This window comes from Pezoporus occidentalis, unplaced genomic scaffold, assembly GCF_034315485.1.
Source record: "Pezoporus occidentalis ecotype Australia unplaced genomic scaffold, CSIRO_AGI_Poc_V1 ctg2, whole genome shotgun sequence".
In the NCBI taxonomy this organism is placed as follows: Eukaryota; Metazoa; Chordata; class Aves; order Psittaciformes; family Psittacidae; genus Pezoporus; species Pezoporus occidentalis.
In genome coordinates, this window is record NW_026913855.1 from 290890 (window position 1) to 316518 (window position 25629).

At 41.3% G+C, this 25629-nt stretch overlaps 2 protein-coding genes across 3 annotated transcripts in view; both read right to left on the minus strand.

Annotated features, from left to right (window-relative positions):
• Positions 1 to 4914: 4914 nt before the first annotated feature.
• On the minus strand, positions 4915 to 11839 carry ZNF622 (zinc finger protein 622). Its single transcript, XM_062617669.1, has 6 exons — positions 11194 to 11839; positions 9119 to 9373; positions 8300 to 8462; positions 7394 to 7506; positions 6370 to 6513; positions 4915 to 5748 (listed from the first exon to the last, which is right to left on the minus strand). The coding sequence occupies exons 1-6, from the start codon at positions 11798 to 11800 to the stop codon at positions 5621 to 5623; spliced, it is 1410 nt and encodes a 469-aa protein (XP_062473653.1). The 5' UTR covers positions 11801 to 11839; the 3' UTR covers positions 4915 to 5620.
• A 3781-nt stretch (positions 11840 to 15620) lies between these two features.
• Positions 15621 to 25629, minus strand: part of RETREG1 (reticulophagy regulator 1) — a 64194-nt gene continuing 54185 nt past the window's right edge. For both annotated transcript variants that reach the window (XM_062617676.1, XM_062617677.1), the window contains 3 exons: positions 23972 to 24036; positions 22691 to 22817; positions 15621 to 19826 (listed from right to left, as the gene is read on the minus strand). In XM_062617676.1, coding sequence (XP_062473660.1) covers positions 19315 to 19826; positions 22691 to 22817; positions 23972 to 24036 — 704 coding nt within the window. In that variant the 3' untranslated portion in view covers positions 15621 to 19314. The remainder of the gene's footprint in view (positions 19827 to 22690; positions 22818 to 23971; positions 24037 to 25629) is intronic.

The window sequence follows — 25629 nt, forward strand, 5'->3', positions numbered from 1 at the left end:
CAGAGCATGTAATATAAACAAACACACAGTTGCCCTACCTGTTAAGGCATTCGTGGTGGTTAGTGTAGCAGAATCGTGCAAGACCAATGACACTTCTTGCCCAGGAAAAAGAGACTGCTTTCACATCTGTCAAGAGCAGATATTTAAGGGTGGAAAGCTACCCAAACCAGAAAAAAAGAAGCCAACATACCTATAGATGACTGTATAAACCTTGCCAAACCATTAACAGCTGTTGGCAGGGTTAGGAAATGTGAAATTGGTTTTGTGTGGTGGGATTTGGTTGAAACACAGTGATGTAAGGCAAACTGACCTTGAAGTTTACAAGCATGTCCTCTTCACTAGCTTAAAAGAGCCAAAGTAACAGAGGAAAGTGAGGTAAGGACACCATGGCTGGGCCTCAGCAGGTATTTGGGGCTGCACCCGTGTGTGTTTGCAGAGCCTGACACTAGGGCACTGCAAAGGCCAAAATCCCCTCCGGAGCACTGCAGCTGATGTGCCACAGATCATATGCTCAGGCAGACTCCTTTCTCCCTCCCAGTTTGCTGGAAAACATCCCTGGAGCCAAGTGCTCGCCTGTCCCGCAGTGCTCTTCTTACAGGGCTCTTACACATTCTTCTGAGGTGCTTGGTTTACCCATTTGTTGTAAAAATACAACTCCTGTTGGTGTGGTGACAATGCACTGAGCCACTTTGTTTTGTAAATATCTATCTAAATTCTTCCAGGCATGCTTTAATTATTAAATAATAATTTAAAAATAAAGTTTCTCATTGAGCTGGCAGAATAAAGAAAGAAATGTTCCAAGGAGAAATGTATCCTGCAGCAAATTTCATTTTGTAAAACATTAGGTTATTCTTTGCGGCCTCTAGAGCTCATAAGAAATGTAAAGATTTCTTTTGTTTCCCCTCTTTAACCAATAGCATTTGCTGCCATTAATGATGCTATTCAGGTTACTGATTGTAATTCCTACCCAGACCTGTTTCCTGAAGATCCTTCAAGAAAAGAACATTAATACATAAAGTCATATGATGATGTGAATATGCACTTCTGAGTCCTGGTACACGTTTACTTTTGTCTATAAACATGATCCAGGAAGAGCAAACCTTTTACTTCCATATCCAAAGTTACAGAATTTAACACCGTAAATTCTCAGCAAAGAAAGAAAAGTTGAAAAAATAAATCCAGTGAAGTGGGAAGCAGATAAGGATCCAACACAGGAAGTGTAGTGAATGTTAGAAAATAAGTCTCAAAGTCAGACTACCCTTTTCCTTGCATCAAAGAACTGTACAAAGACATAAATGTTTGTTTGCTAATATTATTTAAAGCTTGTTCAATGATCCCTTTTTGCTTTTGGGAAGAGTCACATAACTACACTCAAAAGTGCTGACTAGTTTTAGGAGAGTGATTCTACCCCCTTCCTGGTTCAGCTCGCATTTATTCCCTCTGACTTTAGTCTTGATATCCTAGACATATGCAGAAATCCTTCTCCCAAAACTGGCTACAGGTCTCCCGTTAGTGTTTCTGTAGCTTCTGAAATGCCAGTCTGCTGCATCTTATGGGGTGTAGTGTGAGATGTGGTAGGAGAAAGAAGTTTCCTCTGGGTCAGATCCCTGAAAAAAAGATGGTCTAGCTTGCTCTGACACATGAGGTGCCATCAGTTGGTCATCTTAACTATCCAGGCTCTGCCGGCTGCTGAGGATTCAGGATTTGATGACAGCCTGGTGACTGCTACTCTCCAGCTGCAGAAGAGCGGTCAGTTGGACTAAAGCAATTAATCAGTAAGATTCAAAGCATTTAAGATACACACTTCATTTTCAGTCAGGTGTGCCCTAAAGCTTATCTCTAGCCTCTCATCTATTACAGGTCATAACAGTATAAAGCCACTTGGGTCTCTGAAGTGCAGTGCTCCATCAGCAGCTTTATGCAGGTAGTGTGGAGGAAGATGACCAAACCCCTGAGCAGATGGAGCCCATAGCACAGGATGCCTCAGTTTCAATAGTTCAAAAATAACTCTTAGAAGTTGTTGCAAAGAATCTTACTCAGATGCCTCTCAGCATCAGATGTTAGCTGGGCAATGGCCCAACTCCTTTATGTTTCAGGCCCTTGACCTTGTGGAAACCAATTAGGGCTCAATAAGTGCTCACCTTAAATAGATCTTTACCTGTTGACTTGCAGCTTCAGTGTAATAAGCTGTTTGGATTTTTTACATATCTGAGCCTCCTGTGTCTCTGCCACTCTACATCCCATAGGCTTCTCTCTCCTTCCTAACCTCTCCCTTCCAGATAATGGGTACATCTTTTTTCCCCGCTAGCACCACCTGGGTCGCTTTTAGGTAATTTAAGTGTACAGAACAGATGCACTACTTTCAAAAGGAGATGGCAGATACTCTTACCAGCTTCATCAATTCTTTCATTCTGCTGATTCATTCTGCAATAACCTGACACAGCACTGGGACCCCTTCAACATTCAGCTACTGCTGGATGGACAGGCACGCAGAACCCCAACTTTGTCCAAAACAAAATTCCTTCCCAATCTTGTCCAAAACACAACACCTTTTCTATGCTGTTTCTCAGCCTTTCCCAATATGAATGCACCAGCTTGAGATCATCTTCTCCTCTGGGAACAGCACGCCCACTGAATTGCAATCATACTATGAAATTCTTGTTCCAGAGTACCCACTATTTCCAGAGACTGTCTCTGGTTGCCTCTGGACTTTACTTCCTTCTCGTTTGGATCCCAAGAGCCAGAAAATGTGAGGTCAGAGTGAAGGAGCATAAGCGCAAGGCTAGGTCACAGCTGGAAGCAGTGACCTTCATTTCCTTTAGGAAATGAAAGCTGCCCTTAGCTATCCTTCATACAATCTTTAGGATTTAGTCAGGGAGGTAAAAGGCTAAACTGTAACACTGTTAAGAGTGTTTAGTAAAAATACTGTCAGATGCTTTGACATAGCTGGAGTTACCTACAAGCTGTGCAGAGTGCAGCGTTGTTGCTGAATACTGCAGACAATCTGCATACTGGTTCTTAGCTACCCTTTGCTAGCAATGCTCCCCCTGGACCCACATACAGATACCAATAGCAGTTCATCTCGGGGAAGTCCGGTGCCACTCCTAACTCATGTCAGCGGCAAGATCTGCTTTCTCACTGTGCATGAATGTACTCTTACTAGGCTTTATTTTCATAGTAAATGATTCTGGGAAAGGCTTTCCTATGCCCTCTGCTGGTTTTCCAAGGCACCCAGTTTCAGCTTAGTTAAAATCTTCCTGTAAAATACCAGTAGCTTCCATGCTTCTCCATTTTCTTCTGATTAAACTGAAGGAAGACGTATAGAACAGAATCACATGCACATACATGCCTCCTTCAGCTTCCCTGTGAGTTGGCAAATGACTACCAATTCTTATTTTTGCTTGCTTGCATTTATTTGAGAACTAGACTGTTTGGGAAATTCAGGTAATCCCCGTCTTTTTACAAGCAGCAGGCTCTTTGAGCAAGTGTGCACAGAGAACAGAAGTTTCCTTTGCTTGCCCTTTCACACTGTGGAGAGCAGCAAACTCAGCGTACCTTCAGACTGAACCTTACAGACACAACGTCATCTGTCATCAGACCAATTATCTCTTTGTAATTCTGCCTTCACTGCCAAGACTCCTTTAACACCTGCCTCTAGGACTTTAGCAACTGTACTAGGTTATGCAAGACTTTTCCAGGATAATTGTACTGTCTTTAATGTAAGTTTTGGATATCCTATGCCTGTTTTCTAAAAGCTCCAGACCAAATAGCAACTGCTCTGATGCTCACTGCTGACTTAAGACTGGTATTCAAAGCCACTTCAGCAGGCTTCAAGTTAAGATTCTGATTAAGAAATCTAACCCTTCTAATTCTACATTTTTGTAGCATTTCATTTTGCTCCATGCGTAAAGACAATCTAACTTGTCCATGAGTATAAGACCCTTTGATAGTAATCTCTAACTCCAAAGAAAGAGATACAAGCAGTTCAAGGGCTAGATGTTGAGGCCTGACAAATACAAGTAGGATATTCCCTCGGTGCCAGAAATCCATACCATAATTGCAAGTTGGGCCAGGTTATAAGTATAATAAAGGATACAATGTCTTAAAATCCACATAGTTTCAGTCACATAATTAAGACTAGATCTCCTTCTAACTTTGACAGTAAAGCCAAATAACCCAAACAAAACCCACCAGAAAAAACTGAAATGTGAACATACACAGGATGCACCTCCATTGTGAAATGATTGCTTTCCTAAGAGTCCCATAAATATCCTGCTCTTTCAGAAGCGCTGATATGCCAACAATACTACTTTTCCTGAATTTACTTCTTAGGAAGACCTTAGTGGATTATTTTAAGACGCCAAAATACAATGTTAACTGGCAAAGTCTCCTTCTGTCATTCCCATCGATATTATGCACACCCCGTTCACAAGAGAGGCAGAAAAATTTATATGAAAGTCATGCCAACGAAAGTCACTACCAGGGAATCCAGAGTCATCCTAAAATGCAGCAGTGCAATCGGACTGTAACCACTTGCAAATGCCTTAATGATGAATGCATAGCCAAGCAAACAGCAATTTGCCTGTAGCATCATACACTCACAGTGTTCAGCATGCTACAGCTAGGGGCTTCATGAGCAAGTCTACGCCTTTTTGTGTAAGTGTCACCTCCTTACATGAGGTCAGAGGAACTGGTAAGGTCATGGAAGCTTTTAAACACGTACAACACCAGGATGAACACCAGAGCTGCTGCCTCAGCTGTTTAACAGGCAGATTTTGTCTACACCTGCCTGTAACAGTTCACCTACTTCAGTGGGAAACCATGCCTCCATTCTAGCCAATACATGTCTCCTGGGGTCACCTTCCTCCAGCAAGACCATATGAAACACCAGTACTCGACAGGAGCAACCAAAGCTGAAATCAACAGTAAATTTAGAGTTTTAATCAGCAAATCTTTAAAAGATCTGAAATTTTGACTGACATTGATCTAGATGTTATGGTACTTTTGAGCAGATTTTAGGTAGAAAAATTGAGTAAATTCAATATAAAACAACTTCACTGTAAATTATTAATCCAGCCCTGAGATGGAGCATTAAGCAAGTACAGTCAACTTCTGAGGACAGTATTAATCCTGGAGTTCTATTTTTCATCAGTGCATTTCTTCAACCAATTACCACTTAACCATCCCACAATCTCAAGTTTTCACCTCTTTAGTGCCAATTAGATAGTCCAAAACACCCAGCTAACTTACATATGGTACTACCAGTGAAAACATTCAACACACTGCATCTCAGCCTCCCAGGCCTAGGATCTTCTCTTGGCATTTTGCAGAACTGGAAAATGAAGATATTCAGACAAATGACAACGTCAACTGCCCCACAGTTAACAGCTGGGACTACTTTGCCACATATCTCATTTACGATATTTTATTTTTTAAGTTAAGCCAACCTTCATCTCACTGGAAGAGACAAGCTCCCTGCTCTTCCCATAAACAGGAAGGCACACCAGCATACACATCCCATTTGATAAGTACCGAGTCCATTTTAGCAACAGAATCCTGAAGCCAGAAGCCATTAAATCCCTCTTTCCAGAAAACAGTTGCATGCAGCTCTCTTGGGAACTCAGAATCTCACTTGCACTCGGAAGTGCATCTGCTTTGTAGCATTGTTACTCATTCCTGTCTTGAGCAACCACTTTGACTTCATCCTCTGCAGGTACTGCATATCACGCTGCTGAGCATAGGCTGCCCCTTCAGGGAGAGAGGAGGAAGAGAAAGATGGGTAAGTGTAAGCAACTTCTATGCAAACCAGCACATCTGTCCATTTACAGCAGCAGTCAGCTATATGTTTTCCTTCCCCTACTGGCATGTTTCTTTTCACTTTTCTCTTGGGCAAAGTAAGTTCCCTCTATGAATATTCACAACTGTGATTAAAGGAAAAGGTTGTTTTGCATTCCAGTACTGGTATAGGTGGGTGTGATTCTTCTGTTTCAAAAGTGGATATAGACCACATCACTGCTCCCCAATCGGAAAAGTATTCTACTGTCAAAGAAAGACTGGTTCATGTTAACATTATTAAATAGCAAGAGCAGTGGTTTTGATGGCAGAAACTAACAAATCTTACGAAGTCACCAAATACCAAAACACACATGCTAATGCACTGAAACGCTTGCACAGAAGTTGCAATGGATTTTAGACGCATACAGCTTCCTATAACTTATTCTGTTTGGATGTCAGGAATGAAAGGGAACTAAATATAAGGGAACTAAATATAAGGGATACTGCATAAAACCTCAAATTCAACCTATTTAATTGCAGAGTGATGACTCCCTAGAACTTCTTCCTCTGCAAAAACCCCACATTGTCACTCACCTGTGTGACTTGTCCAGCCCAAAGCTCTGTACTGCTGCAACACCCGACCCACTGTTTTCTTGTGGTTTGCTACAGTCACTGCTCTTGACAGACCAAATCGTTGCTTGTAGTATCTCATTAAAGAACGATGACCCACTCTTGCACCTGCTCAGAGGAGGGGACATCTTATTATGTATAACGAAGCAGCTTCTGAAATGTAGGACTCAGCATATTACGAAAACTGTAGAAAATACCTGTGCTGAGAAATGCTTTTAAAAATTCTTAAAAGCTTTAGGACTATTAGGAACTTAATGTAATTACCGTAAGAGCTGCCATACTGCACTCTATCTTGAAGAAACAAAACCAAAGAATGCTGTTGTTCAAGACGGCCTTAGCTACAAACAGGAAGCTATCAGAAAACTGTATTTTAATTAGGAGAAGGAGCATACTGGCAATGCTGTTTCAAAGTAACCAGGGAAGTAACTTGCTGACATTCAGGAAGTCTTCTGTAACTACATAGTTGGCAGCACTTTTCAGAATTAAAGGACTGAGGTCCCATCATACAAAACCCACCAAACCAACCAACCAAATGTAAGTAAGCAAAAAAGCCAAATGCTACACAAGGCAAGAGAAAGGTTTCTGAAAAAAAAAAAAATAATAATTTTTCTGAACTAGTTTACTAAATTAGTTATCAGCTGCATCCCTGAAGAATACCTACACTAGATAACTTCAGTTAGAGCTTCTCCAAGTTGCACTGAAACAAGACACAGAAATGCTGGGAGTACACCATGAGAGTCACATGTCAGTGAAGACGTAAAGCGAGCAAAGGAACCCCCCCTGCCTCAGTCCACATACACATTAATGCTGAAAAAGCTGAACTACTTGGTAATGGAAACAATGAAAGATGAGGACAAAACCCCAAAGACAAATGCAAAATTACTTTCTCTCAACAAAGGAAAAAACAGTGACCTATGCTGCAGGAAAAAGCTGCAGCTGTAAGAAGTGTAGAAAGTGCGTTTTAACACAAATACTATGCCTGAACTACCTGAAGGAAGGATCAGCTCCATGGTGTCATCATCATAATCCAACTCTCTCTCTGTTGGGCACTCTCCAGGCACCTCCACATCTTCCCCATCCTTGTGATCGGGGTAACTGCTCCTGTGGAAGAGTAGCAGTACATTGTTTGTACACGGTGAGCAGCCACAACTACCCAGAACCACTACACAGAATTGCCACACAGCTGCAGCAAGCAACAGATACCGTTAAGTTTCACTTATCTTAGTCTGAGAGCACTTTCCAGCACCACCCTGCCCTGAACACAGGGTGAAGACAAAGTCCACCCATCCTTCACCTGGTTCTATGTGCAGAACTCAGCATGGTTCTGCTGCTGCACACTTAACAGCACGTTAGGCTGAAAAGCCACCACTGTGCAGCCCACCTGCTCTGCACAACCATTAAATGAGTGCTCCAAGAAGCTCCACTAAATCTGTTACCATAATAGGAGGTATTTCTGACCAAAATGAACACAGCTTAGGATATGCTATAGGAAGCTGAACAAAAAGCCTTTAAATCTCAGCAGTCCTGTTTAACTCTGGCTATTAAAAAAATCCATAGTACATATTAAGTCCATAATCTGCCTAAAACGCAAGAAACAGTTACACCCTTTTATGGTCTTTGCTGCTGAACTGAAATCTAAACTCAGTAACAGCAAACATACAAAACAGAATTTGAAATATATTTTCATGTAGAACTGGCATTAGTGGTCACAGGAGAGGATAAGCAATCATCATGTAATGCTTACCTAGAAAAGTGATGAACCAGCTATGCAAAATAAGCATCAGAACCAGAAACAGGATGAAATTTTAAGAATTAATAATAGTTTCTGATGTAATATTCAGCTGTCCTTTCGTCTGTCCCAGTCTGTGCTCCACTCAAAGAAAGGCTTTCTCACCTAAAATCATAGAAGTCTGCAAATTCCAGGGCAGCATCTCCATCTGTGAAGAGTTTGCAGTGGCTTTTATCATTCATGTGAGCCTGTACTGCTTCTGTAGAGTAGAAGGATTTCCCTTTTTCATTGCACCAGATGCAGATTTTCCCAATGCCAACTTTCTCTCCTGTAGAAAACATTAACACTTCTATTGGTCTGAACAGAGCCTCCCTTGTCAATAATTAACATTTATGTAGTGTAGCTTCCCAGCTTGCAGACAGACAGACTGAGCAAGAGCCTTGAGCCCTTCATTTCTACAACAACCCCGCTGTTCCTATGCCTTGACCATATGGCTCCATCAAGGACAAATCTGTGCATTTAAAGGTTCCTTATGACAAGGTATTGATCAAGATGTATTCTCACCAACAAATTTCATACTTCCAACAGTTTTCCATCTAATACTACAAAATTATTTTACTCTCCATTATACGTAAGCTTCAAGGAAGACAGATTTTTTTTATGGCTTTTAGGTCACTTACAATGAGGCAAATACTTGTGACCCATTAGTAGTTCATGTGCACACTTCAGTAACGGAGTTTTGTCCTAGATTACATGTGGTTGGACAGCTTTCTCAGCATTAGAAAACCGATACAGGTACAAGACCACGTTTGCTTAGTGAGGTTTTCTCTTACTCTCCCCAGAAAGACTGTGGTCTTGTTCATGATCAAAATACTGGACAGCACTCAGATTTTTACACTAAAAAAAAAAACCACCCAAAACTTTTAAAGTCATATCCAAGTGAAAGTAAGCAATAAAGAAATTGGAGAACATTTGCAGGCATACCCAGGTACTTGATTAGTCCTCTGAGATCCACAAGGTACTCTATATCTGGAATGAAGAAACTATGAGCTTTTGTCATATGTGCCACATTTTTTGTGAGAGATCTGGAATGGTGGGGACAGAATAAGCAGTCTGTGACTGGTATGGCCCCAGCAGCAGGAGTGCTTTCAGCTTCTGCCTGTCTCTCCTCTTCTCCTCCCACACTTTCCATCTCTTCTTCAGAACCAATCTCTTCATCAGAATCCATATCTTCCCAGTCTTTAAAAGGAAGTTTTAAAACAAAATTATTTATATGATTACTTGTCCCAAGCAAAAGGAGTTCCAATTAATCTAGAAAAAGTTATCACAGAAAATACTGCATTTTCTATTCTTACGGTTAAGTGCCACACAGTCACTTCCAGGTGCAAGAATATACAACTGCCAGTAAAACATCATTTCTTGTAAGATGCATATCAAAGATTAAGTCTGCTCATAAAAAAAGCTGGCAATTCTAGTATTCTTTCCCCTCCATTTTCTTGACTATTAACACTTCATTGCTGTTATGAAGCCTTAAATTTAATTCACCACAGCACAAGAATGCAAGCATGGCTCATTAAAAACAATACAACTCTGCCAGAATCATGCAAATACTCATTTCCAGAAGTGAGGGGAACCACACTCCTGTTCACACATACACCTTTAACAACAAAGAACAAAGCCAGCTGCCACAGACAAACTATACGTTAGTATACACCAAGATATACTAACAATTTTACACAATTGCAAGATTACTGCAGAGCTGATTAAGGATAAACAAACCAGCAACCTGATTATAGTTCCAGAGGGGTCTAGAAATCTGGTTTAAGGAGTTCAGACCTGGGGCAGTAAGCATTTTGCAGTACGCTATTCCTACTGGTCCCCTTTCGACTGCTATGTGCACAGTGTCTGTGAACACGGAACATGGTGCTCCCCAGTGGTGTAGGATGATAATTAGAGAACTCTGCTATAGGAAATAGCTCAGTAATTTTAAAAGCCTCACACTGAATTAACAGGACTTGCAGGAAACATTCCTGGACAAACACTTAAAAGGAAAAAATTAACATTCAGAAAACTACCAGGATTTTAGCATTACAGTTTATGACTAACACGTTAATACAAAACAGGTGCAAGTTGGCTCCTTCTTTAGATGTTAAAAAGCATGTTCAGAGGTATATGTTTCTACTTCTGTAGAACAGATTCCCTGAACTGCAACTCAAATTTCACCAGCACAAAACTGCTGTAACAGATGTAATAACATGACACAATGGTTTCAGTAATGGAGCAGGAGTAGTATGGTCCCACTCCATTCACGCCTGCCCCCTTGCTGCAGCTTAATAACCCCACTGGGCTGCTCAGAAAGATGCATTTGGAGCTGCACTGTAAATTACAGCACTGAAAGCATCCAGGTTACAAATAAGCCTTTTCTGGGAAATCTTAAGCTCTGATCTTTTCAGTTGTCTCCTTTCTAGGCTGACCTCCAACAACGACCTGTCTCCACACAAGTGGTGAGGGAAAAGCAGCAGGAAAAGGCAGTTGGGGTGGCAACTCCTGAACCAGTTTTAATACAGATGCTGACATGCTAAGAAGCTACGCCACACAGTGTAAGGCAGACCTACTCCACTGGTCTTGATAGGCAGAGAAAAGCAAAATCTGCCCCACCTCCTTCAACAGATCAATGAAGTGATTGGTGGGACAACAGCAAATGATCATGATTGGATTTTTGTTCATCTATTTTTCAGAAGTAGTTTTAGGGTAACCTTTTATGTTAGCCTTCCTTAAACGAAACTGCCCCTGGATTCTCACATGGGAAACAGTGCTCAGGTTAGTAACTGCTTATATTCAACCTTCACAAGCATTAATATCTTGACAGCTGGCAGCTCAGACACTGACACAGAGTCCTTGACAGCAACCATGGGCCAACCTTAACTCCTTTGTTAATTTACTTGAACAGGAAGACCTTTTGTGATGGAAAATGCTGTAGTACTGGAAAAATATATAGAGGTTTTTATGCAGAATTTTTTAACCCAAGCTATCTATTGTCAGAATGTTTGCTGCCTTACCTTCTTCCGTATCCTCTTCCTCCTCTGCCTGTTGTTTGGCCAGCTTCTTCGCTTGCTGTTCAAACCACTGTAGCCGTGGAGGTTTTTCCGATCGTTCTCTACTCTGTGATAAGCTGGCACTTACCATAGAAACAGGAGAGCTACTTGCATCACTAGGAGGCAAAGGCATCTTCTTTGGAGAGGAAGACGGCTGAGCTCTGATGGCTTGCTGAATAGCTGCATTCATTTCATCTTTGTTTACACTCTCTGGAGCCAGCCCCTTTTCCAGGTTCTTTTCATTTAGTATTTTCACCTTCTTGCTGACAGCTTGGACAGCTTTCTTCTCCAACTCTAAGTGCTTCTTGGACTTCAAGTGATTCTCATAGGTATTGAAGGTGGAGAATCTCTTGCTGCAAACTGTGCAGTAAGTGGCAGTGATTTTGTTCTGCTCCTCTGCCACTGCTCTCTGCGCTAGGACTCTCTCTTCAAAGTTCTCAGCTGTGACAGGAGGCATGTCAGCAACCTTACGCTTCAGGTTGTATCTATGCCAGTCGGTTTTGTAATGGGCACGCTGAATGTCCGCATCCTTGAAAGCCACACGGCAAGTGATGCAAGTGTAGGTTGCCATTACTAGAAACAGGGGGAAAAAATAATAATCATGGCAACAAAGGCAAGTAACAGTTGCAAAAAACCCCAAACACAACATGCTGGCAGCACCCATGTAAGGCAGCACAAGTATATACAGTTCTTGTACAGAGTTAAATTTATTAGACAACTACTCTGCTGTCCTGAGATCCCACTTGGAGTGCTGTGTACAGTTCCGGTGTCCTCAATATAAAAAGGCCATGGAACTGTTGGAACAAGTCCAGAGAAGGGCCACGAGGACGACCAGGGGACTGGAGCACCTCCCGTATGAAGATGGGCTGAGAAAGTTGGGGCTGTTCAGCCTGGAGAAGAGAAGGAGTCTTCCAGTAACTGAAGGGGGCCTATAAGGATGCTGGAGAGGGACTCTTCATTAGGGACTGTAGTGATAAGACATGGGATAATGGGTTCAAACTTAAACAGGGGAAGTTTAGATTGGATATAAGGAGGAAGTTCTTTAATGTGAAGGTGGTGGGGCACTGGAATGGGTTGCCCAAGGAAGTTGTGAATGTTTCACCCTGGCAGTGTTCAAGGCCAGGTTGGACAGAGTGTGAGGTGTCCCTGCCCGTGGCAGGGAGGTTAGAACTAGATGATCTTAAGGTCCTTTCCAACCCTAACTATTGTATGGTTCTATGATTACCAGTGATGACCAATCAGCATGTTATGTACTGAAACCAGGACAAGGGAAGAAAAAAGAAAAGACTTTGATACAGTTATCAGGGATTAGTCATACCACAGCAGCTGCAAGATGATCCCAGCTCTGGACTTAGCACCCACTTAGCACACAGGATGAGAGGGTTCCCAGCCTTGCTAGCAGTGCTTCAAAAGCTCTGCACTTTTTACTGAGAATGAGAAACTAATGTTTCTTATCAAGCTTCTGTTCTGCCAATTATAGGATTTTGAAGAGACCACTGACTGCTCCAGAACAAGGGTAAAAATGGGAAAACATGCTTTCATGCCCACTTCCCATTTTCTGCAGCCTAATCAGATGGGAAAAAAGGTATCACATTTAAAAATACAACCCTTTCAGCTATTTCAGTACAGTGCACATTCCGTTAACAAAACTTCACACTGCAGAACTGTTAATCTGGAAATACGGTCAGCTGTGCCTACATGTAGTGCCTGAAGCCACTCCCACTCCTGGTATTCCTCCACTTCCCACCATTCATCTCAGCTGTGCTACTTTGGCTGTCAAAGAAGAGCTGGAGGGCAGTGGCCTGTGTCTGATGCTGTCTTTTCCAAACCCACAAGTTTCCTTCCTTCCTTTTCAGTGCTTAATGAAACTTGACCTTTTCTTCCTTTTAAACAAAGTTGGTGGAATCTCTTGAACACTCTGAAGGCAAAGAGCAAAAAACCACATTCTAACTGGAGATAACTAAAGCCACCCCATCCTTTAAGTGATTTAGAAAAATTGTGTTTTAATCTGAAAAAAAACCCAAACCCAGCTAATAAATCAGGAGGAGGAGGTCTGAAAGCAGGCAGAGGAATGGCAGCCCTCCAAGAACAGGGAGAAGCAGCAATTAAAGACACAAATATGCAGGGTTGAAAGGTACCTTATGAAACGCTTGCTCCCTGGAAGAACTGGACTTCACTGCTGCACTATCTGTAATCCTAGGGTGACAAAGAACACATTAACAGAAAATAAAAGCCAAGATATTTTATTTGAAATAGTGTTACTCATCCTTCCAGTGTAACAGATGCAATTTGTTTCAAAGGAAAATATATTCTCTGCCTTCCAAAGGATCCCGACTGCTCCTTGAAGCACTGTCCTCCCACCAGCAGAGCTCCCTATCCCTTTCCCAGTCCAAGCAGGTATTTTACTGCCATAAATCAATGGACACGGAATTATGCTGTTTATCACAAAATCCTTACAGAAACCTCAGGGACAGAACAGTCTGGTCTATTTTGGCAGGGAGCTGAAACTAGCTGATCTTAAGGTCCTCTCCAACCCAAACCATGACTACATTTTATGACTACAGGCAGACAGCTGCTACACACTAGATTACCCTGAGGTTAACTGAAAATAAGGAAACCCAAAACAGGCCAGAAAAGGTATGTAACTGAGAGGATCTAAACGCATAAACCTCCATGTCTGATTACTGACTGCAGAAATAACGTTTACCACTCCAGCTGTGTAAAGCAGAAAAAGGCCCTGCACAGCTCCGCGAGGTTTCGCCAGCTCTGCCCCTTACTCCGGGATATTCTCACCCACAAACCCAAAGCACTGAGGCTCAAGAAAACAAGGCCTGAGGCACTCACAAGTCCTCAGCCCCAGGCTGGTTCTCCCCACAGGGCCTTTACGACGCCTGCTTTTAGTCGCTTTTATGTGAATCTGAATTGATCCGGTGTCCGTAAGACCGACACAAGACAGGCCGGAGCTGACCAGCCGGACACGAAAACTGACCGCACTGCTTACACCCGGGGAGCCATGAACGACTGAAATAAACTAAACCAAAGCAGCACGGAGCCTGCCGCTGCCGCCAGACGTGACCCGAACCAGCACCACAAAGGGGATCCGCCTCACGGGAGCCCGATCCGCACCCCCGGCCCACCCGCTGCAGCTGGGACAGGGCCTCGCCCTTCCCCCGCCACTCCTGATAGAGCGGAGGTGGGCCGGGCCGGGCAGGGCCGAGCCGAGCCGAACCGCCTCCCCGCGGCCCCTCCCGCCCCCCAGCCCCACGGGACCCCCACCTGCCACCCGCAGGGCGAAAAGCCCCTGCGTGCCACTGCCGCCGGAGCAGGAACACGCCACGCTCTCCCACGCAGATGAACAAGGCCCCCTTCTTCCGGCAAGGAAACCCCGCCCCGCGCCGCTGCCGCCCCCTACCGCCGCGGAGGCCCCACGGCCCGCCATACTGCCCTCTCCGCCGCCACAGGGAGATGGCGGTGCCGTTGGAGGGCCCTGTGCCGCTCCTGCCGCCGGTACTGTCCGGCTGTAAACAGCTCTCCTGCAGCCTGGCTCCAGGAGAATCAGCGGGGTTGGAGAAGACCATTAAGATCATCAAGTCCAACCATTATCCCAGGACTGCCAAGATCACCACTGAACCATGTCGCTGCCTGCCTCACATACGCGGTTTTTGAACGCTTCCAGGGACGGTGATTCCACCACTTCCCTGGGCAGCCTGTTCCAATGCCTGATCACCCTCTCTGTGAAGAAATTTATCCTAATATGCAGTCTAAACCTCCCCTGGTGCAGCTTGAGGCCACTATCCCTTGTCCTATTACTTATTACCTGGGAGAAGAGACTGACCCCCACCTCACTACAGCCTCCTTGCAGGCAGTTGTACAGAGTGGTAAGGTACCCCATGACCCTCTTTTTCTCTGGACTGAACAACCCCAGTTCCCTTGGCTGCTCCTCATCACACTTGGGCTCCAGACCCTTCAACAGCTCCGTTGCCCTTCTCTGGACCCACTCCAGCACCTCAGTGCCTCTCTTGTAGTGAGGGCCCCAGAACTGAGCACAGGATTCAAGGTGCAGCCTCACCAGCGCTGAGTACAGGGGGATGGATGATCACTGCCCTGGCCCTGCTGGCCACACTGTTTCTGACACAGGCCAGGATGCTGTTGGCCTTCTTGGCTGCCTGGGCACAAGCTGGCTCATGTTCAGTGGCCGTCAGTCAGCACCTCAGGTCCTTTTCCTTTACATAATACTGTGTAACGTTGTCAGACAGGTTCAGGGGGTGCGAGCCCAGGTCAGGCTGAAAACACACATCAGCAGAACCCTGCTAAGGGGGTCTGGTGTTGTCCTTGTGGGGTTTGGTCATGTTTTTTTCCTACTTTGGGAACAAACATACAATTCAACATGATGAAAGATAGAAACTAACACATATTTATTAAATGGTTTTACAAACAATCAATATAATAATTTCATGTTTACAAAATAGTAATCAGGCTAGGTAAAGTGCTGCAAAATACTTTAAATAAAGACATTTTTGTAATTTTCCAGTTTCTGGTTACCTGGACAGGTGCTACTCACAGACTGTTGACGCTGCTTGTATGCTGAGAACAGACAAGGAGACTACAGGGAAATTGTTCAGAAGGCTTAGACAGCCTGGGAAAAGTGCAAAACGGGCAAAACCCAAGTAAAACGAGTATTTCTTCAGATCCTATTACTTTGGGTTAGCATGATCTCCCCTCCTCTGCATGGAATATGTTTTTTCCTCCGAACAAACTGAAGAACAGTAAATAGTTGTGTAGTACCTATACACAGAAAGCTGTGTGTGCCGAAAACAGGTGCCTTTATTCTGGATTTGGCACAGTGAAAGCCACCCACTGGCCAAAAGGATATCCCTCTGTCACTCAGACGTACTAACACATGGGGAAATTTCATGAGTACGAAGGACTGAACTGCATCCCACAGACACACACTCCTGACACACAGTGTGAGGAAGCCACTGCATGGCACGGGAAGGGGAGCACTTCAACCCCACTACTGCAGAAATACATGGCTTCCTCCATTTACTGCTAGGTGAGAGCACAGCAGGCTACACAAGCAGTACTGATTCAATAGCAAGATCATACTCTGTTATCCCATGCTCATATGTCCACACCCTGATCTATGCCCTCTTGCTGCCTGTGCTGCCTTTTGACTGAAAATGGCACACCAGCAGGCTTTCCATGGAACAGAAGCATATTTCAAAGCTCACTTGCCTTTCTTCTTGCCTGTGTATTCAGTTTTGGAAGATGAGAAGGTGATGACAGTGCTCGGTAGAAAAGATGCTGTGGACCACTGTGACAGGGCCATTTTGTGGCAGCTGCTAGCATACATCAAGGTGAAGGTTTCTTGAGGGATTTCCAACTGGGCAGTGTGCAAGGGATCTCAGAAAGGAGAGAAATATTTTGTGTTTTTTGCTGTCAAACTGCTGTCATTGGAATGTATTGTGTCCAAGCAAAGTATTTCTTATGTGTGCTTCTTTGGGAGAAAAGAGGTGATTTCCTGCAGAATATTAAACACCCTTCCACTAGCTGAGGAAGAATACTAAATGTTACAGTATCAGCTCATTCCCATTACACAGTATTTAGGGACTTGAATGGATTTGACTATCATGAGAAAATAAAAATAAAATCCTAAAGATACTCAAATCTCTTTCAAAATTATGCCCCTAAACTTTAATGATTGCTTGTTCAAGTTTTGCGTTGTTTTTCTTTCTGAAAAAAGACTCGTACCAGAGAAAAAAATCAATCTGTCTTCTATCTTGAAACCAGAAAATGGATTATTTACAAAAAGTCCAAGAAACTCCTCCAACTGCTTTTCCTTCTTGATCTAAACTGTTACCCTAGAAGAGTGCCCCTGCATTACACATTTTTATGACCACAAGTATTCTTCATAAAACAACAATAAAGTGCACGCTGTTACAATGCCATAACTGACAGGCAGCTAGTCCATCCCATCAATCCACCCCAGAAAAGCTAGGCTAGGCTCTGCTCTCTCCCTCCCACCTCTCCCTGTGCTGTAGCCTGTTTCCCTCCTGGCAGCAGTATACTCCTATATGAGGAAGTACACAGGTGTTTGGGTGTCCTACAAAGTTTCACCAGCAACTTAGAAGTTGGACTCTTCTGACTGTATAGATTGTCCTAATCATGCAGCAAGGAATAAGCATTTTAACTCATCTGAGAAATTTAAATGGCCTTTAAACTTACTAATTTCCCAGGAAAACCTTATTTTTGTTTTTGTTTTTCAAATGGGAAGGTCTGGGGAAATCTAAAAAAGAAACTCTGCAACCAATGCTGTGGAAGTGACATGGCCATGTTTTTTCAATCATTTCCAGAAACTTGCTTTTAATGTTAAGATGATGTAATTTCAAAAGCTGCATCTTTGATCTGTATCCAGCATCCACTAAGTTCATAATGGATTTGATAATGAAGGCACAGGCTCACTTTTTTGACTGGCAAAGGACAGCAGACACGATCAATATGCATTACTGACACAAATGCACAAGCAACAATAAAGCTAGTGTCAAAAATTCTCAGCATTTTTCATTTCGCTACACTCTTTTTAGCCATCTGCCTTTCACCTCAAAATAAAATAAAATAAAATGGAGTTAACTTTAAACACAGGTTTGCCTACACATACATGTTAGTGAAAGAATTTTATCATCTGTTGCTGTACTTTCTGAGGGTCCTAAATGACGGTATTCACCTCTTCAAATGCCAGCAAATGGAAAATCACTTCAGTAGTAGTAGCAGCTGACATGGTCCCTCAACTTTGCTAATGACTTACATCACATTAAAAACAATAGCTTTACTTCTTCCTATTTCTTTGATTACTATTGCTTGGTATTGCAATTCAATTTCATCTCAGGTGAACAAAAAAAAAGCCCTAGAAAAAATTAAGTTACCTTCTTAAGTTCCTAGGCCATTCACTCAGCATGCATGGAGTTTAAACTGGCAAATAATTTCAACAAGGTCTTTTTTTGCTTAAATTACATGCCAAGAAGAAGATTCTGAGTGTCTTTCATATCAAACGACCTCACCAAATGCTTTCTTAATAAATTCTTAAAATACAATTTTAAAATATTCACCTTGCAACACAACTTTTGTTGCAAGCAATGGCAGCTATCCTGGGGAAAAAAACGAACCCCACAGAATCTGGAATTAAGGAAGTGGCATCTAAAAATGCCTCTTTTTTTTTTTTTTTTAAATCTCTAACTTATATTCCAAACAATTCCTCCCCTCACCTGCTCCCAACCAAAAATGTGGTTTGGTTTACATGATGCTAAGTTTTTAATAAAAAAATCTGGCTGACTTAACATGGGCAATACTGCCAAGGACCACACTCTATCAAGGAATGCAGCAGGTAGTCAGTTGAATAGCATACCACTTTACAATTCTACAAGCCTAAAACAGCAAAAAAACCTTGGAAATGCATCATCATATCCAAAATAATTTAAAGGTCTTAAGAATGAAATCAAGTTCTTTGATAGTGTTGCACATACGTTTAAACTAGAGTTGTGCTGGTTAATGTGTTTCATCTATATTAGATGTACCATACATAATGCTAACTGCAGGGGTTTATACTTTTCGGTATGATTGAAAGAGGTGAGATTTAGTTCAATCTCATGGCAATTCTCTGATAAAGTACGCTCGCTGTGTGAATCATTAATTGTATTACATGGTTGGCAATCCAGGGCAAATAAACCGCCCATGTGGAAAATTTGGCTCAGGACCCCAAAATACATGGTTGGCAAAAAGATAAAAAAATCCTCTCCCTCAACTCTTTTGAACAACTGACCTCCAACACTTATCTGCAATCGAACAGTGGATAGATAATTCATTTCCATGCTATTACATTGAAGTATAACTACCAGAAACATTAAAGTATCAGTATCAGCTGAAATTTATCCAGTTAATTCACTCTGCATAAGAGAAATTATTATTACAACACATCTAAAGGGATAGTTAAAGCTTACAGTTAAGAATTTTCTTTTTTTTTTTTTTTGCATTTGATTTTTTTTTGTGTTTTATTTTTATTTCTTCTACATTACCAGCTGTGATTTCAGGTTAATGATTTCCAAGCAGATTTGAAAGGAAGCCTGAAGACTTCTTCTTTTCCTGTGATTCTGCTTCTTGGCTTTGTGAAAGTCCCAACTCTTTCTCAATCTGCTCAAGCTCAGACTGGTCAAGCAGTTCAAAATCATCAGCTTCCTCTGTGTCTGTCTCCTCGCTCAAACTGGGCGCTGCATGTGAGGGAGCTTGCTGCGCAGACTGCAACTGGTCTTTGATGGCAGCAGACACCGCAGCTGCGATAACATCCCCAGCAATTCCACTCATTAAATTAAAGGTTTGGTCACTGGTCAAAGGCAAGGAGAGCCCCGCAGTGGACGGTCTGTCTTTACTCTGTCTGGAAGCATGATCCACCTTGAAGTACGTGTGTTCCTTTTTTTGTTTCTGCTGGATGGGCATACCGATGCTGGAGTCATCGTCGTCATTTGTTCCGGCACCATTCTCTAAAGAAGGAAATTCTGATAGATCTCTAGCAAATGCTTCTTCGTGATCACTAGGTCGGTCAAAATCTATTACAGAGTTAACAGAAGGAAACAGTGTTAGCAAACGCAACAGGTCTCCCCAAAAAGCAGCCAAATGTAAAAATGCTGAAAGTGTTCCTCTGAATACATTTACTGATGTCTTAAATCTCGTGTCACAAATCACCTGGTATCAACCTAACACAGGAAGTTATGTGAGCAAAGTATCTTCCTTAAGTGGTATCTAGCTGTACATGAAACAACCCATGTAAATCTTTACCACAGATAGTTCTAAATAGACCAACCACATAGTCCTAAGATTTATAAGGTGACAACAGGTCTCTCAACTCTTTTTCTTCACAATGTATGTAAATAAGAAATATTACAAGCTTTTAATACACTTGTAGAATAAAAAAAAAAAAAGAAAAGTTTATCTGTGTAAATAGATAAAACCAATGTAAAGACTCAATTTGTAACTTTTTCTTTCTTGGCCAATGGTTGTAATAAATAGGAAATGGGAAATGGAAACTCTACATGTGACCAGGACTGCTTCATGTTTTCAAGTGGGTAAAAAGCAGAATGTAAACAAACAAAAAACTATTACAGTTAAATAGCTGCATTGATGGCATGGTATTTGTTATTAGAAATGCGTAAAACATACGCTACAGTACATTGCCTGTGGAAGAGCCCTAAATGAGCGTAAGGGAATACTCTGATCTAATATTTGAATGAGAAGGTAAAGAATAATCACTTTGAACTTACTTTCTATGAAAACAAGCAATAGGAGCATTCATAAGGGCTAAGGAACTGAATCCTACAAATGTTTCATGTCATTTTCTCCATTTTCTTTAGGAAAAACAGGCTGGGAAGGTGAGGAGGAAGGGTTGTGCTGTATGCAGAGTGCACAGAGCTTTCACAGGAGATGAGCCAGTCCTTGGATGCATCCCGTCTGGTCTTGCACTCTTGTGTATGTCCCATTTGCTGAAATGCTCCGTGGGGGAGAAGAGTGGATGTTGTTTATTTTTCTCTTAGTAATGCCTTTAACACAGTTTCTCACATTATCCTTACAGCCAAATTGGTTAGCAAAGTGGGTAAGTGAACAGTAAAGGAGAGTGCCAAGGTCAAACAGCTGTGATCAGTGATACAGGGTACAACTGGAGGCCAGTTATTAGCGGTGTCTTTTAAAGCTACTGAAATCACCACTGTTCAATGTATGTTAATGACAGGGATGAGAGGATGGAGTGCACTCTCAGCAAGTTCATGGGCAGAAAGGAACTGCTGTAGGTCAGGTGTCTGATATTCTGGAGGGCAGGGTGCCCTCAGGGGGACCACAACAGGCTGGCGAAATGAACAGGCTGAAAAGAAACATCACAAAATTCAACAGAAGCAAATGTGAAGCCCTGCATCTGGGATGGAATAACCTGTGCAGCAGTACAGGTTGGGGCAATGAGACAAAAAGCAACTTCCAAGAAAAAGACCCGTGGACAGCCATTCAGTGGCATGCCCTTAAAGCAAGGAAGGCCAACCACAGACTGAGCTTTACTAAAAAAAAATGAAGTCAAAAAGTCAATGGAAGTAATATCCCCCCTCTCTTCAGTACCTGAGAGCACACATTTGGAGTATTTCGTCCAGTTTTGACCTCTCTAGTACAAGACAGACAATGAAGGACTGGAGTGAGTCACTCAGAAGGCCAGCACAATTACTAGGGTGCTGGAGAACAGGAAGTATGAGGAGATACTGAGAAAATCGGCTTTGTTTGGCCTTAAGAGAAGGTGGAAAGGGAGGATCACATACCTGTCCTTAACTACTGAATGGGAAGATAAAGAGAAGGTGGGGCCTGACTCTTCTTAAAGGTGCACAGTGGAAGGAGGGGATTAAATTTACACAAGCTAGAACATGGGAAATTTTTGACCAGAAACAAACTTTTTCATGATGAGGATGAGCAAATACTGAAAAAGGCTGTCCAGGCAGGTTGCTCAATCTCTACCACTGGGGGTGCTGAAGTTTCAAACTGGTTACAGCCCTGAACGACTTCATGAAGTTGAGCCTGCTCTGAATAAGAGGTTAAATGAGATGAATGACAACGGCTCACTCCAACTTCTGATTCTGTGATCATATAAAGCTGTCTATTTACAACCTGAAATATTAACAAAATAAAGTACGAATTTCATCTGTATAATATCATTAAGTAATATCACCTTATTTTTCATTTACAGTGAACTTTTCCTAGAAGAAAAGAAATGCAAGACAAGCAGAGTAACAAATCCAGACACACAGACAAGATTACACCAAACTACCGATGTCCTTAATTCAGGCAAAGTGCTCACTGAAAGCTTGGTTTGTAAAAAGAACTTAAAGATCTGGTCAAGATCAAGACAAGTGCTTGAGGATCTTTTCCTTAGTCTTCACACCTAATTTAGGCTTATTGCTGGCTGTCTCCATTAGCATTCTAATAACAAAACCTAATAATACTTTCTTTAATTGGTTGTTGAGCAGTTCAAAGTATTACTTTTTCTTCCTCAGCTTTTATTTGCATAGGTCACCCACAAAAGCTTTGGTACTAAATTCAAAGGTTTACTTGCTTGAAAGTTTTGGTGGGAGTTTTGGTGGCATTTACTTAACATGTCTGGTTTACCCACCACTACTTACTTATTTAGAAATATTTCTTATACATCACTTATACATCAACTTCCTGATGTACTTTATTACTTTTAAGATGAGGACAGTTCTTACACAAGATGTATATCCAAAATTATATAAAAGACTGGAATTAATGTTAAATTCATTGTACAGAAAAACAAACAAACGAACAAACAAAAAACAACCCCAAAAACTTGTCCTCAAAGTCTCTAATCATTTTCAGGTAACTTACATGACTGCAACTCATCCATGAAATAGATGAAACCATTACATACCATCAGATGTGTCTGTCTGTGGAGAGTACCCTTCAGATAAGTTAAAGGTCCCATTATCGGTCCAGGATACTTCCGATACATCTGTGTCAGACACTGACAGCTCTTTGGCAACAACTGCAGGATTAACCTACACAAAAAAAAAGGCCCATACATGGCATTCTTACACTAAAAAAAAACCAACAATCACAGTACAGGAAGCCAGTGCTTAGGCACTGAAAAAGAAGTCTCTTTCATGTCATAGCAATATAAATTGCCTCCTATTTAAGTTTAGTTGCAGAAATATGAAAATAAGAGAATACAATACTTAGAAGTGAAGCATTCCTCTCTGTAATAACTGATAGCTATATTATACTAAAGCCCAGAAAATTCCAGTTATTCATTCTGAAATTCCTACTGTAAGGAAAGCAGAATGCGCCTGCAAATACAAAATACACATATAAATGTAAAGAAATACATAAACTTGGTTCAAAACTCAAGCCCATTATCTATAACTGTCAGAAATTACCTAAATAAAAAAATTATTATCCTTTATGAATTTATCCAACAATATTAAATTGTGTCAGCTACAAATATTTAGCCCATGGGATAGAATTTATTATTTTTTAGAATACAATTTTTTTCACAGTAAGTTCAAAGTGATCACTGTCAAAGTCAGGCTCTAATGACTATTGATCCAATACTGCCTAAGAATTCCTATAAACCTGAACTTTTTTATACCAACCAGTGTTCTGACTATAATGGAAAATACTTTGCCATACAGTTATTTAGAATATTAAGATAGAAATGAGATATTACTGTGCTCTCATACATATTTATAAAGATATTTATAGGTAATATACTGATTTGTACTATCACTGAATATGATCAGACAAGTGATACAAAAGTATCTGACAAATTATTCAGGTTTTCTATGAATGTTTCCCTTTATATTTTGATAAAAAATTAACTGCAATTTCACTGTTGCAAATAAAAATAGCCAACTTCGCTATTAAATTCTAATTTAATCATTCTACAGCCAATACAAAGTAAACAGTGTCTTAGTTTAGTAGGCCAAGGAAACCATTACCTTGAAGGCCAGGAGTCACAAAAGTTTAAGCTAATTAGTATAAGCCTAAAGATGGAGACCATGAATCACTTTGAAAGCATACTACTTAGTTCAGGAACACAGCCTCCTGGGCAGGTTAAAGTCTTCCACAGAAGAACAGAGACAGTAGTCTAAATACTCTCCATTATCTATATAGATTTCTAAAAGCAAGACAGGGCTGACTGAAAAAAAGTCACCTTAGGACACAGAGCTGATATGTCTAATTCACTGTCATCTTCTGTGGGTTTTGTTTTTGCTGTTTCTGAAAGAAAAGAAAAATATTTTTTATCCTACTCATAACAATGGACTTCCAGGTTCAGTGTGTGTTCTCTGTCACACAGCTTGCGCAGTACTGTAAACTTTCACCTGTTGATACAATGCATTATTCACGTAATACGCTACTAAGGTGAGGGAAACAAGGCTGACTGAGAGGCTAGATATTTATCAAAATGTATTGTGCAGCAGCCAAAGCAGGAGACAGAATATTGCTCTGAAATATATTCTAACAGATTTATTTACCTGTATTGTACTTACTTCAGAAGTCTCTGCTGTTGTGTGTTAATGCAATTTTCTACATAATTGCATGTAACTGTCATTCACAAACCCCTTCTTCTTTGCACCCATCTACCCTGCATCCACATTTCTATGCAAATATGCATACAAAACATCCTCTGAGGTCTGGTAAGATGTTGCTCCTTACAGGTTAAAGGACATTGAGAAAAGCCTCATGAATATTTTAAACCAATATGACCTGAAAAACAGGCATATTATTCCTGGTTGCCTATTTTTGCAACTTTCTGTTTCCTCTCTTGTGCCATTACAAGGATTTATGAATCCATGTGGTGAACCCAAGTGGGAAAGCAGAGTCGGGAACTTCTCTGGGTTAAATTAAACTGGAGGGTGAGAGGCAGAAAAGAACAAACCTAACCTCAAACATTTTCCCAGTCCTGGCTTATGAAACTCATGAAACAATACTCTGATCTATCTCTCTCTGCTAGTTTCACTTAAAAGTAGAACAAAGTGAATAATACACAAAAGAAGATTTTCAATGCATTAGTCCTTATTTCAATAACTACTGCATTACATGTAAGAGAAGACGAAAAAGCAGATGGTTCCTCTCACTGTGTCTAGGAACAGAATACTATGAAAATGGTTACAAGAAATGCATGTTTTAAAGCAGAGGTGAAATCTACTGATGTAATACTAACTAAATAGGGTAGGCTACCTGCAAGTAATGTGACTACCCTATAAAGGTTTGATTACCAAAACTGTAGAACACACAAAAAGCAAACTAAAGGTAACATTGTTCATGTAAGTATTTTTCTTGGAACAGCTTTAATAATTAAAATCTCAAAGTTTCTAATGTTACAAAGATTTCAGGCAAGATAACTGGGAGTTTGTTTTAAACTGATTTCTTCCCCACTAACTAAAAATTTTGATTAATTTGTAGCTACTGTCTTAACAGCAATTCTTAAATGGCTTTTGAGTATCTGGGGAAGAAAAATTCTCGTTGCTGTTCGGAGTGAAAACAAGGTGGATTTAGATACTGGAATAGAGTTCAATCTCTGAAAAAGAATTCTGTTATGTACTTATTTTGTGTTCTTGAGTGAATCTCTCTCCTGGGTACATTTACCGTAGCTAAACAGAGACAAGCATTGCCATACTTACAGCAAGTATTTTTCTCTAAAAACCTAAAAGCATTACATTTAATCAAGTATGAAGGGAACCATCTGTCTTGCCTTGTTTCCTTCAATGAAATAGCATCTTTTTACCATACCCAAAGATCCAACATACATTATTACTCCGTATAAAGCTAAGAACAGTAGCCAGGTTCAATAGGAATATTGCAGGAAAT